This window comes from Pteronotus mesoamericanus, unplaced genomic scaffold, assembly GCF_021234165.1.
Source record: "Pteronotus mesoamericanus isolate MK-2021 breed Mesoamerican mustached bat unplaced genomic scaffold, CSHL_Meso_final contig_78, whole genome shotgun sequence".
NCBI classification, from domain to species: Eukaryota; Metazoa; Chordata; class Mammalia; order Chiroptera; family Mormoopidae; genus Pteronotus; species Pteronotus mesoamericanus.
This window is the reverse complement of record NW_026555258.1, coordinates 5,380,249-5,393,206: the sequence shown is the minus strand read 5'-3', so window position 1 is coordinate 5,393,206 and position 12,958 is coordinate 5,380,249. Positions and strand designations below refer to the sequence as shown.

Genomic DNA, 12,958 nt, shown 5'->3' with positions numbered 1-12,958 from the left:
GAGACGTCCCCATCCGCAGCCCAAGGTACTGAAGAGGCCCAAGTCACGGGTAGGTGGGAGCTGTCCTGGACTGGCCCACAGCTCCCTGGCCTAAGCCTGAGGGCTCTTCCTCGTCTCCTCTGGCCACTGGGGCCATTGGCCGCTGTGACACCAACTCCCAGACACAGGGAAAGCTGGGAGGAGGCCAGTTGTCCTCCCCCACCTGCCTGCTTCGTCGGCTGGAACATCTCTACCAACAAATTTTCCTTTTATTAATTACCTCGCATGTCACTATGATACAATCAGGAACATGGTTCAGGAAGCCAACCAAGTGGAAGCGAGTGAAGTGGGGCCCTTGAGCCGCATTCTTCAAAGAGTACAGCAGTGCCTTGGGAGATGGCCTCGTGGCGCCGGGTGGCTGACAGGCAGTCCTGGGCTTCCTCTCCCCAGTATACCTCGTGCCCCAGCCTCTCAGCCTTGGGGTGGCCCACAGTCCCTGTGCTCCAGACAGTCCTGTCTTGAGGTTTGTGGGAGTTTGAGGGCCGGGGTACAGATCTGGCCAGGCTGCGTAGCCGGCGGGGACTGGCCGGAGGTGAACCACTGAGAAAAGGATGTCCCCATCTCCCACCCTGACGTGGAGGGACTCAGCTGGTTCCTTTCCCTAGAGGAAGCCCTCTGTGGGGGATACGTGGGGCGCCCGGGCCTACGTCCTGCTCAGCCTCTGAACAGAGCCCAGGACACGGTCCCAGCAGATGCTGGGGGCAACCCACGGAAGGCACTTGGCTCGGGCCTGCTGGCCCCACTGAGAGCGTGGTGCTGGCCCTGGCTCAGTCAGATCTGCAGGGCCCAGGGGGACAAGGGACAAAGTGTGGAGCCCTGGCGGGCGACCCACCCGAAGGCGGTGCGGCGGTGGCACTGGCTGGCCCGAGCTGGGGGCTCAGAGCTTGGCCCGGGGGTGGCTCTGCAGCAGGGTGCGCATGTCCAGGAGCGCCTTCTCCAGGTAGTGCGCCAGGCGGGCGGCGTTGGTTTCGGCGCAGCTGTTGTAGGCTGATACGGAGAAGTTGATGTGGGCCTCCATGGGGTTATAGCAGATGCCGTAGCCGTCTGGGACCACGGGCCCAAAGGACATGACGCAGTCTGTCTTGGCAGGGACCTGGGGGTGGCATAGGACTAAGGCTCCCGCCCCTACCCCACCGGGTCCCCTCCAGCCCTCGGGGCACCAGCCTGCCTCCCCACATCTCTGCTCCTGCTGCGCTCTGCCTGAAATGCCCTTTCCTCTTCTCCATCAGACAGGTGACTCCCTCCGGTCCTTTGGGGTACAGTTCTGGTGTCACCCTTCCATGGAGCCTCGTTGACATTCCTGGGGGCTTTAGCTGTTCCTTCCTCGAGACTCTGCTGACCCCTCCCCCGCCCAGCACTTCCCAGGGACCATCACTAGCTCAGTCCCTGTGCTTCGGCCTATACTGTGAGCCCCTGGGGCAGGGACGCTGCTGTCCCTGCTGTGTCCCAGTACCCAGCACAGCCCGGCACGGACCAGGGGTCCCTTTGTGTCTGAGCGGGCATAAATGAAGCTGATTCTCCCCTGGGGGGCCCTGATGCCCTCACCTGCCTGCGCTGTAGTGAAGCCCCCCGCCGACCCCCTTTGCCAGAACTCGGCTGCTTTGGCGGTGGCCTGTGTGGGCCACAGCCCCACCGAGGTCTGACTGTGTCTAGACCTTGGCTCTAGTCAGCGCAGCCTTTGTCCCGCTCCTGCTCCGGGGGTTCTGCTCCGTCCTTCCCTGGGGCACCTGGGTAGGGGCCCAGAGGGCAGGGGCCCACCTGGCTGGTGGAGAGGTTGAAGTGCATGGCGATGGCGTAGGAGGTGTCCATGAAGAGATCGGGCATGCTCACCAGGTCCTCGATGGCCTGCTGCTTCAGGCCGAGCAGGTGCCGGTCGAAGGCCTCCCCGCGGATGGCCTATGGGAGGAGGTGCGGTCAGGAGCAGAGGCTGCTAGACCACAGCATGCCGCCGCCGCCCCCTTCCTCAGGGCCGTGTGGAGGCAACACATCTTTCCCTCACGGGCCTCTCGGGCCGATGAGACTAGAGCAGCCAGGCAGGAGAGCCCCCACTTCACAGATGGGGAAACTGAGACCCGGGGCCTGCCCAGGGAGGCAGCAGTGGAGGATTTAAGAGCGCAGGTCTGGAGCTGGGAGGCCTAGTCCCATCCTGGCTGTGGACCCCTGGCAGGTCATTTACATCTTGGAACCTCAGTGTCTTTATCTGTAAAATGGGGACGGTCGCTGGACTCGCCTGGTCGGGGATCTAAACAGTGCCTGTGTGCAATGCGGGCAGAGCGTGGTCCACAGGAGCTCGGATGCGGAGCCAGGAAGGGGGGCCCAGACCCCTGAGCCGCTGGCAGCAGCCTCAGCTGCCAGGTGGCAGGAGCGCTGTTGTCTGCCCGCTGTGTGTGCCCTCTGCACCCGGGGCTCTACGGCGCAGGGTGGGGCGGGCCTGACACAAGACCAGCAGCTCACCTGGGACCTGGGACCAGCGCAGTCACTGGGCCCCGCCTCAGTCTCTCTAACTTTAAAATGGGGGTGTTTAGCCTTGCTCCAGGTGCCCCACGGCTCAGGGGAGGGCTCGTTCAAGCTAAGGGTGAGCGGCCATTAGCTGTAGGGTGGACAGGCAGTGGGAGATGCCAAGGGCCAAGCGAGCAGGGACAGAAAGGCCTCGCTTACCCGGTCGGTGTAGGCTCGGTGGGTCTGCACGGCCTTCCTCAGCAGTTCCACCTTCTGGAGCTCCTGTGGGGGGAGAGGAAGAGGGAGCTGAAGCGCTGGCCCTTCCTGGCTCCTGCCACCCCTCTCAGTAGCCCAGTCCCTACTCAGTACTACATTTGTGAGGAGGAAGGGGAAATACCATCACTCTAGGGCAGCTGCTCACTGCTGCTGAGTGAAAAATGGACAAACATTCCCCCTTTCTCCTGGCCTGCCAGGAAACTCAGAGCTAAATTCCTGGCTCCACCTTCTATTACATTCCCAGTGCCCACCAAAGGGCTGGAATACAGTAGGTGCTCAATCAGCGTGTGCTGACAGAGTGAGCAGGAAGGGACACGGCTCACTCCCAGCTCACCCACCCTCACCCTGCACCCCTCACCGTCACGTTGGCGTCATCCATGGCTTGGACAAAGGCAAGCGAGTCCATGGAGGCTGAACGGATGGTGTCAGTGCGGCCCAGGTGAAACATGCGCAGGGAGGCGCTTTCGTATGTGGCACAGGCCTGCCCGTATATCCTGGAGGGACACGGGGCTGAGCACCGGCCCTGGGGCCATCCCCGCCTCTGCCCCCAGGGCCCCGCTCCCCGCAGGGGTAGGCGGGGGAGGGCACACCTGTAGTAGGCCAGCTGCAGTGCCATCTGGATGAAGGCATCCGGGCTCAGCTTCTCGGACTTGGGGAAGTCCTTCCCGAAGTGGTGGAACACTGCCACAATCATGTCCAGGTCCTGGACCATGCTGGGGGCGGGGAGGAGGGGGTGAGGGGCAGGCGCTTGGCGGCCCTGCCAACCCCCCAGGGAGGGCGGTCTCAGAACCAGCTGGGTACAAGGACGGACCTGGAACAAAAGCCGGCTGGACTCAAGGGGCCCGGGCCCCTGCCCCGCACCCGGCACTCACATGCTAAGGTTCTGCTTGGCCTTCTCGATGTCACTCTTGATTTCCGGGGTGATGTTGAACCGCAGCTTCTTGGGCATGGGCAGGGGCACCATGGGGGACCGCACGAGCTCGGCCTTCTTCCTGCACGGTTAGGCGGGCTTGGGCTCAGGCCAGTGCCCGGGGAGCCTGGGTCCACCCCCAGGGCGACGGCAGGAGGAAGGGTCCCTGGGGCTGGAGGGGGCCAGCCCAGGGACACTCTTGTGTTTACTCTTCTGAAACTACCTCCAGCTTTCAGAAGACCAAATGGAGGAGGACCGGACAGGGGACGGGACTCGACCAGGGTCGTGCGGCTGGGAAGCAGCAGGGCCAGGATCAAACCTGGTTTGTCTGGCTCTAAAGCCCATCCCCTCTTCAGGCTTCCTTTGAAGAAACAGACTCCCGGGCACAGGGAAAATGCCCTTCCCCCACAGGCTAGCCTGTCGCCTGTCTCCAAGAGCTGGGGAAACGGGCAGGGGCGGGGGGTGCCGCACTCACGTGTGCTCAATGACGTGGTCCACAAGGGTGACGATGGGGGGCCCCTCGGCGGCGGCGTGCTCATAAATGAGCCCGCAGGAGCCATCCTCTGCCACGATGAACTGCGGAGGGGAGTGGGGACGCGTCAGTCCCAGCTCCCTGGAGCCGCTCTTTGGTGGGGTCCCTCGGGAAGGGCCTGAAGTCACCTCGGGGCTCAGGTGACTTTTTACGGTTACTAATAAGAGCTGGCATACATCGGGGGCCTTGGGCCCATGCCAGGCCACACCAAGCACGTCCCATGCTCGTATACCCTGCTGCGTCCCTGCAACTATTCCAGTGGGGAGTCCTACCACGGACTCTATTTTACAGGCCCTGGGCTCCCTCTGATGTGCTGAAGGGCTGTTGGGGGTGACTGGTTTCTGGACCCCAGTAATGACAGGCTGACTGCCTGGTAATTACAGCCGCTCCCACCTACTGGCTTCCACCTGCTTTAGAAGCTGGGGTGCTGGAGGTGACTGGCAAAGGACAGGAAGTCCCGAGGCTGCAGGGGGCCAAGCGTGGGTGAGGAGGCAGCGGGGGCGGGTCCTCACCTGCAGTGTCTTGTCAAACCAGCGGTTGCCGCTGTTGAGCTTGCTGCCGCCCCCGTGCAGCATCTGCCCGGCCACCTGGCTGCGGTACTTGTCTTCCGATACTCGCGGCATGACTGCGTCCAGGCACACGGTGAAGATGCTCTTCTGGATGGAGCGCACCGAGTCCCGGTTCACCTTGTCTGCAGGCGGCATGGTGGGGAGGGGGCCCAAAATGGGGGTGTCAGGTCTGGGGTGGCCTGGGAGGCCTCCAGAACATTCGCCAAGGGCTGGGACAGGCTTTAGGGCCTTACACCCCACAGGGCACGCCCCACGCCTGGCTTGCTGGGCCCCGTTTAGAAATGAGGATGTGGAAGCCCAGGGTCTCACAGCCACAGTGGCAGTCAGGGATCCCACCCACACAGGGGTCTGACTCGGGGACAATGCCACTGACTGACACGGGGACTGTGGTGGGCTCCTCAGCCAGAGGGCTTAGGCTTTCATCCCACTGGCTACTTAACAGAGGGAAACAGATTTCGCCCAGCTGAGTTTCCTGAACTCGGGCTGACGACACCTGCTACGAGCTGAGAGGATGCAGTGAGAGCCCAGGGACCAGCGCGGGCAGAGGCCAGGCTGGGGGCCTCGCCTCGCCTGCCCCGCCCTCTGGAGGCACCTTTGATGAGGGTGTTGTACGCCTTGGCCCAGGAATTGCGGTGGTTGGAGGTGAGGATGCCCACAGGTTCTTTGTTGGTTTGCAGCGACGAGTTCCAGATCTTCTCCAGCTGCATGAAGATCTGGTCTGAGGTGAGCGGCGTCCCATCGCTGTGGTAAACGTCCAGCTCAAAAAACTGCGGGGGCAGGCAGGTGGCGGTGAGGACCTCAGATCAGCCGGAGTCACGTCCCACTCCAGCCTCCTCCTGGCCCCGGCAGCCCAGAGGTCACAGCGAGTGCCGTCCTGGGCCCAGCTGAGGGGACAGGGTCAGGCCAGCGGGGAGAGGCAGGGGAGGGTGTCCTTGTGTTTCTCTCCCAGGCTGGGCAGGCCCACAGCCCCTCTTGGCCTCCCTGAGGCTGGGGTCTAGCGGGTCGGCCCACAGTGGCGCCCGGGGCACGCCGGTTCCTGGGGTGCACGGGCCGGTGCGCTGGGGCAGCGGACTCCTGGCGCCATCCCCTTCCCCTGCTGCAGCGCGGGCCCCCACCTGGTAGTTGTGTACCACGGTGATGTGCATGGGCGGCTTCTTGGTCTTGCTGAAGTTGATGACCGTGTCCTGCTTGGGGCCCGGCACGCGGCAGGAGGACAGGATCTGATAGTACTGGTTCATGCACAGCGGCTTCCCCCCCAGGTACTCCACAGGCAGGGTCTCACTGTGGGGCAGGGGGACAGTGAGGGGCCACTGGGCAGGTCCCAGGGGAGAAGGGAAGAGGGAGCTGCTGGGTATGGCTGGGGGCTGGGCCAGGCCGAGTCAGGTTTCACGCAGGCAGTGCCTGTCACCCCCTCGTGTCCCTGCTTCCCCTTAGCCTGAGCAGGGGGCCTGGCAGAGCGGGGCTTGGGTCAGGAGGCCTGCCGTGAGTCACCCCGGAATCTCCCTTCCCTGCCCTGGGCTTTAGTTTGTGCGGGGGAGATAGAGCTGGCAGTCAACCTCTGCGGGCCTCTTTGGCTGGGACGCCAATTCCCGGGGCCTCGCGGGATAGTCACCAGGAGGAAGTCCCAACAGCTGGAGCAGAGAACGTAGGCGTCCCAATCCCCAGGCTCTGTCTCCCCAACCCCAACAGGGGCCAGGCAAACAGGAAGTGAAAGCACTGTGCTCTGGGCCAGCCCAGCACCCAGGGCTTGGGGTCAGGCTGGGCCAGGCCGGAGAGGTTGGGTTAACTAGGTAGGCAGGGCAGAGGCGGGCTGGACTGCTCACTTGTCAACCATGGCCTTGAAATCCAGCACGCCCTCGATGAATTTGGCAGCAAACCTGGAGGGACCAACGAGAGATCAGAAGCTGTGTGGACGCCCCAAGGAAGGGCACTGGGCCAGAGACACCTACAGGATGAGGGGGTGCCATTGCTTCACTGCTCACATGCCCTGCTGGCAGCTTGCCCTCCTGAGCCTGCCTTCTCAAAACCTCCAGGGCAAGACATGGAGGGGTTAGGGAGAACCTGCCGGCCAAGTGCCTGGCCAGAGTTCGGTGCTAAGGCAGGGGGCATGATTGCGGCCGGATTACGGGTCCGTGCGGCCAGTGCCACCCACCAAGGGCCCGCACCCCTGAACCGCGGGCTGGAATCTGGAAAGAGGGTGCCCTTCTCTCAGTCACCAGTTATGGAGGCACCCAGGACCGCGGGGAGCGGGCTGTGAATGTGGGGGGGCAGTGGCTTAGGGTGTTCCCTGCACTAGGTCCCCGCCCTCGTGTCTGGGCCCATCTCCCCCAGGCCCTCTTGCCGCCTCGCCTTGCTCCCCAGGCTGTCTGGGCTGCACTGACCATGTCCGAGGCCTGGGCTGCCCCTGGGCCCCAAAATGGGGATCATGAGCTGGAGCTCCTGGGCCTGAACCCCCAGACTGTCCCAGGGTGCCCTGGTGCCTTTAAAAGGAGCAGGTGGTAGCCGTGAGTGGCTGGTGCTTGGGCAGGAGATCTCTGTCACTGGTATTTTTATCTCTGGTAGGACTGGAACAGCAGCCAGGGCAAGTGACATGGACAAAAGTGGAAAAGGGAACTGTGTATAAAGGTCATCCCTATGGCCAGAGGAGAAAGGGAAGGATGGGTGGAGTGCCGAGACTGCCGTTGGGGGCGCTGGCTGGCTCAGGCTTAGGCCGAGGGCGGGGCCCGTCCACAGCGTGTCTGCGGACAGCTCTGACGCGCGGGAGCCCGGAAGACCCTGCTCCCTGCCCCAGCTCGGCCAACAGTGAAAGGTGATCTCGGGCAGTTCCCCTTGCTGCTCTGAGCCTCAGTTTTCCCATCTGTAAAATAGGGATGATGCTCCCTACTTCATAAGAAACATAACGAGCAGGGTTGGGGCCTGTCCGCCTCCAGGAGGAAGTGGCCTTCAGGGCCCTGCCCAGCCCCAGCCACTCACCGGAGCTGTCCCTGCAGATCCACGAAGTCCTGCCTGGGCAGCACTAGGGCAGGGCTGGAGTAGATGACCAGGGGCTGGCGGTACTGGAGGTAGGCCGTCTTGAGCCACCATTCGGACAGCTGGGGAAAGAACCAGAGCCTGTCAGGAGGGGTGGGTGGGGATGTGGTGACCCTTCCCCACAGGGCCAGGGGACCCTCTGTCCCCTTACACCCACCCGCAGTGCCCCATCATCTTCCCTTAACCTGAGCCACTCAGCAAGGGCAACCAGATGCCGCCACCATGGCAGAGATGTGGGGGAAAGAAGGCTGGCAGGGAGCCTAGGGCGTGGGACGGAACTGCAGAAATGGGAATCGAGTTTCTTTGTCTTACGAATTCCGGTCAATGATTTGTACTACCCTTAGTGTGCCTGATAGTAGGGAAAAGTAGAGAAAGATATAGAAAAAGAAAGTTCACTGAATGAGTTTTTGCTCATCCCAACTGAGCCCTCTCCAGGAAAGCAGGAGCCAGGGTTCCACGTAGAACTGGGGATGCTGGTCCCCTGTGGCCTGTTTTGTTGGTATCAGCCTGGGAAGTGGGCACTCCCTGGGGTCTCCAGGTCAGGGCGATCTAGGGGGAGCTGGCTGAGGATAAATCATTATATCGGTGACAAGATGTGGGCTAGATCCAGCGGGGGAGCATTGTCTCTCTGGGGACCTATCATGGACATGGTGAAGGCTCCGAGGTGACTGTCACCCTTGAGCCTGTGTGTTTGACTACAACATTGTCGGCTCTACACCGCTTCCAAGCACACGCCCAACAGGCCTCTCTCTGGCAGGTCCTTTAATCCCTGGAGACCCGGGCCCCCGCTGTGCTTCCTCATCCCCTCTCAATGGGTGCTGGGACATGCCTTTTCACCACGTCGGTCCCCCTGGGACACCGCGGGCACCGGCCATTGGCCTTGGACTGTTGGCAAGGGGTGCGGGATGTGGTGTGCCCAGGCTGCACAGCACGCCTGTGGGTGCCTTGCTGGCTGCTGACCCATAGCCTGTGTGATGGAGTTGCAGGCTCAACAAAGTCTGAACACTGCCAGACCCAGAATCCTTGTGCTCCTGACTCTGGAGTCCAAGGCCTGGACCCGTCCAGGCTCAGCGCAGCTGCCCACCAACTGCTGAGTCCCGCCTCCTCCGTGCGGCCTCCCCCTCCAAGCTGCCCCTCCTGCCCTATGGGGCCAGGCCCGGCTTTGGCTCTCTCTCACAGACCTGTCTCTCCCTCTGTCATCCCCTTCTCCGTAAGCCCCCTCTCCCTTCCTCCCCACAGTGGCTTTAGGTCAGGACTGTCCCTGCTCCCGGCATCCCCATCAGCAAGTACCACTGGCCCGAAAACGTCTTCTGGACTGAATGACTTCCCCGCCCCCTCCCTGCCAGCGTCTCCCTCAGGTGACAGTACCAGCCTTCCCACCCGTCTCTTGCTCCCACTCTTGCCTCCCCCACAGCGGCCAGGGTGGTCATTTTGAACTTTACGTTGAGGTATGAGACGCACACAGACAAGTGCACGGAGCATTGGTGTAGATACCTTGCCACAAGGTGAACGCATCTGCGTGGCAGGCTGAGACACAGAACCGGAGCAACCTGTCACTGAACGCAGATTCCCTGCTTGAAGCCACCCTGCAGCCCCCTCCCGCTGAGCTCAAGTCCCGGTTCCTTCTCCTTGCACGCCGCCTTCCACCCTTGCACTCCACTCCCGCCTCTGTCTGTTCCTGAACTCACCAGGCTGTTGCCGCCTTGGCCCGTGGCTGTCCCCTCTGTCTGTCACAGATCCAAGGCCACCTCCTGCCTGCCTTCCCTGAGCCTTCAGCATAAAGATGCTGCCATTCTCCACCCCTCTCTCATCGCTCTTTCTTATTTCTATGGAACTTCACTGCCTGAAGTGACCTCGACCCCTCACTGTGTCCTGTTGTCTCCCCTCTCCCTGCGCTATTGGAACATCAGCCCCACGAAGCCATCAGCTGTGTCTTTCTCGCTCATCCAGCACTCTGCCTGGAGCCAAGCCCAGAGGAAGGACTCCTGGAACTCTGTGCAAACAACACACCGGAGCAGCCAGCATTGGAAGGTCCTGTGTGTGGCAGGGACGGACCACACTGTGGGATGCTCACAACGACCCACGGCCTCCGGGCGGACGCCTGTCCCCCTCCTCCTCTGTGGGAACTGGGGGATTGGTGTACCCCCAGTTCTAACTCACCCAGTTCTCCATCTTCTTGGCCCTGCGTTCCAGCCCCTTCTGCAGGCGTTCTCCTACGCCCCCTGAGGCCTGAAACTCCTCCACCAGCTGCTTGGTGTGGGTCCACTCCTCCTCGCTCACGATGGGCTGCAGTGCCTTCAGGTAATGGTCCAGGGACTGCTGGAGTGAGGGCACGGGCAGCCGGGGCAGGGCATCCTGGTGCGCCTTGAAGCGGCTGACAGCCTTTGTCAAGGATGAGGGCTTGAGGAAGCCCACGGGCTTCACCTGCAGGCACCAGAACATCCTATTCATTCTCTCACCGGCTCTGGGAGGCCCTGGCAATCCCAAGGTGCAGTCCTGGGCACTTATATGTACATTTCTGGGGTCAGAGGTGGCCTCTTGGGCGGTGCCAGCCCTGGCTTCTCAGCCCTAGGGGAACAGGTGTCTCCACCTCTTCAGGGCCTAGAGATGCACGTAGGGATTAGGCAGGGCGGGGTGTGGCCACTGATCTTGGCAGGGCTCTTGGGTGAACCAAGTCAGGTCAAATGGCACCCGGCGGGGGCGGCAGAGGTGAGAGGGACCTCTTACCTGTCTCAGTGGACAGGGCCCCACCTTTCTCACCCTGGGACTATGAGCCAGCCCGCCAGCAGTGAGGCGACTGCCCCCTCCCAGAGGTCCCCACCTCCTTTTCTCCCACCCTGGCCAGGTTGACAAACAGGAGGGAAGAAGAGAAAATCAGAGTGAGCCAGATGATTACAGCATTTTTGGGTGAGGGTGAAGCCATAGGTTTTTTTCCTGTCTATGGGATGGCGATGGGGGTGGTGATGGGGGCGGCACAGGGGCAGTGCTGAGGCAAGAAAGAGCTGAGTGGCCTGGCAAGGAGGAGGAGACGGCAGAGAGAGAGAGAGAGTCCAGGAGACTCTGAGGGCGGCCAGAGAGAGACAGGAGAGCGTCCGAGGCTACTGGCAGCAGTAGGCAGGCAGGTGGCAGAGGCTCCGTTCCATACCTTCTCTTCCTGCTGCCCGTCCTCCATGGCAGGACTGAGGTTCTGAGCCCTGTCTGTCTCTGCCTTGGGCTGGATCTCTAAGCCTAACTGTGCTACCAAGTGGGTGAGCAGAGCCTAGCAAGAGGCAGCCACTTGCCTGGGCTGGAAAGAGAAGACAAGAGCCAAGATTCAGGGGGGAGGCAGAGGGGGCAGTGGCGGTGGCTGTGGTGGCACCTGGGGTTGTGGCTGTGGCAGGAGAAGCTGCTTCACCTGCCCTAGCTTCCAGAAGTGGGGTAATGGGGAACAGGTGAGAGAGTGGGAGTAGGTGGGCACTGGAGTAGGAGGAAACCTGAAAAATGTTCTCCTTTCTCCTCTGGATGGGCCCAGAGCCAGGGAGGAAGGCCAAGAGATATTAAAAAAATCCACCTGTTAGAATTTATGTGGGTCTGTTTAATGAAGGAAAACTTGGCTGGAGGGCAGAGGCTGCCCAGCTGCCAAGTACACCACATCCTGGGGATCGGTCTTGAAAACTGGGGCTGGTGCAAGGGAGCAGACACTGGGGGAGAAGAGAAGTGGACAGCGGCCACTAGGAGCCCCGATCTCCCTCTGTTTCTCTCTAGAACTCTTGGGAGTCCCTCGAGGCCACCCTTCCACCAAAGCGTGGTTCTCTCAAGTTGTGGCTCATTCAGCTGGGAGCCAAGAAGGAAGGACATCAGGCATTAAAAAAAAAAAAAAAACCCAAATGATGCTGGCTTTGACATTGGGCTAGATTCGAGTGACCACATCTAGAAGATTCTGGCCACGTCTGTCCTTGCCTCAGCTTCCCCAGCAGTAAAGTGATGATGCCGGGCCACCCAGCAGGTCCTGGAAGATGACAGCTCAGGTGGCAGTGGCAAGAGTGAGGTGGAGCCTTTGGATCGGGAAAGGTCTGGAAGAGCCTATCCACCAAAAGCCTGAGAACAGGTGCTTCTGATTTCTGTGCCTGGTATGTCTATTTGAATGTTTTTCTTGGCAAAGACAGAGAGAAATACAAACAGAAAAGCTTGGAGTAGAGAGTAAAGGAATCCAAATCAGGGTACCAGCACCTCTTGCTCCAGGCTGTCCTCTGGGGAGGACGGCAGGGGTGGTGGCTGTTATGGACCAGTTGGGGGAGGGCCTGGTGGAGAGGGAAGGCTTAGGGTCACCACCTCCTGCCAGTTCTCTGGACTTTCTGGACAGCCCAGCTTGATGCCTCCACGTGAATTTCTCTGGCCAAACACAATTCCCCAGGGACCATTTGATAAGTTCAAGGAGGCTGACCAACTGGTTGGAGTTGGAGAAGTGGCTCTAGCCTGAGCAGAGACGGCTCAGGATGAGTGTGCAAAGGGTGTGTCAGTCAGAGAATAACAGTGAGACACTCTACGTCTGCCTGCTCCCTGACTCCGAGTCTAGGGTGTGGTGCTGCCTGAAGCCGGGGTGCCACTGTTTGTTGCTGGTCGTTGAAGATTAGCGCTACAGGACATGGGTTTATCCAACCTCTGACCTTGAACCTCGGTTTCTTCCTCTGCCAAACCGGGGAAGCCCAGCTGCCATCCCCACCCCAGCGGCTTCAGTCCAGGCTGTACAGCGGCCTCCCGGCCTTGCAGCCTCATAGCCTGTTTGCCTGTTGACCCATTCGGGCGCAGTTGCGTGCGGCCCGCCCGCCCCGTCCAGGGCCCGCCAGGTCGGTTTCCCGGACGCACTTACCACTGTCCTGACCGCGAATGCCAACATCTCTTCGGCCAGCCCGAGGACACACAGTTTACTCTGCACCCCGTGCTGGGCAATGTCCGGGTCGCCGTTGCCACCGTGGGTGGATCCCCGCCAGAGCCTCCTAGCCAAGGTCGCCGAGTCACCGCCGCCAGCCGATATAACCGGCCCCGCGCCCACCCACCGGGCCGGGTGGTTGGCGGCCTGGGGGCCCAGGGAGGACTCTGGCGGCGGTCACCAGGCAGCGGCAAGGCCGAGGGGGCTAGCCGCGAGCGCTAGCCGCGAGCGCGGGGCGGAGCCACAGCGCGGGG

The 12,958-nt window shown here is 61.6% G+C and overlaps 1 protein-coding gene across 2 annotated transcripts; it reads right to left on the bottom strand.

Annotated features, from left to right (window-relative positions):
* Positions 1–236: 236 nt before the first annotated feature.
* CRAT (carnitine O-acetyltransferase) lies at positions 237–12,921 on the bottom strand. Of its 2 annotated transcripts, XM_054584248.1 has the most exons (15): positions 12,645–12,921; positions 10,941–11,081; positions 9,956–10,219; positions 7,739–7,857; positions 6,589–6,642; positions 5,881–6,046; positions 5,358–5,532; positions 4,709–4,887; positions 4,140–4,240; positions 3,627–3,746; positions 3,345–3,467; positions 3,113–3,248; positions 2,698–2,760; positions 1,798–1,935; positions 237–1,132 (listed from the first exon to the last, which is right to left on the bottom strand). In XM_054584248.1, exons 2-15 carry the CDS (start codon positions 10,965–10,967, stop codon positions 917–919), a joined length of 1,881 nt encoding a protein of 626 aa, XP_054440223.1. In that variant the 5' UTR covers positions 10,968–11,081; positions 12,645–12,921; the 3' UTR covers positions 237–916. The 2 variants fall into 2 exon arrangements, with proteins under 2 accessions (XP_054440223.1, XP_054440222.1); XM_054584247.1 differs by lacking the exon at positions 10,941–11,081.
* Between the last annotated feature and the right edge of the window lie 37 nt (positions 12,922–12,958).

Coding starts and splice junctions, on each gene's coding strand:
- CRAT (XM_054584248.1), bottom strand. CDS start 10,967: ATGGAGGACGGGCAGCAGGAAGAGAAG. Junction 7,858..9,955: donor CCAAGAAGATGGAGAACTGG/GTGAGTTAGAAC, acceptor TTCTTTCCCCAG/CTGTCCGAATGGTGGCTCAA. Junction 1,936..2,697: donor ACCGAGCCTACACCGACCGG/GTAAGCGAGGCC, acceptor CTCCTCCCATAG/GCCATCCGCGGGGAGGCCTT.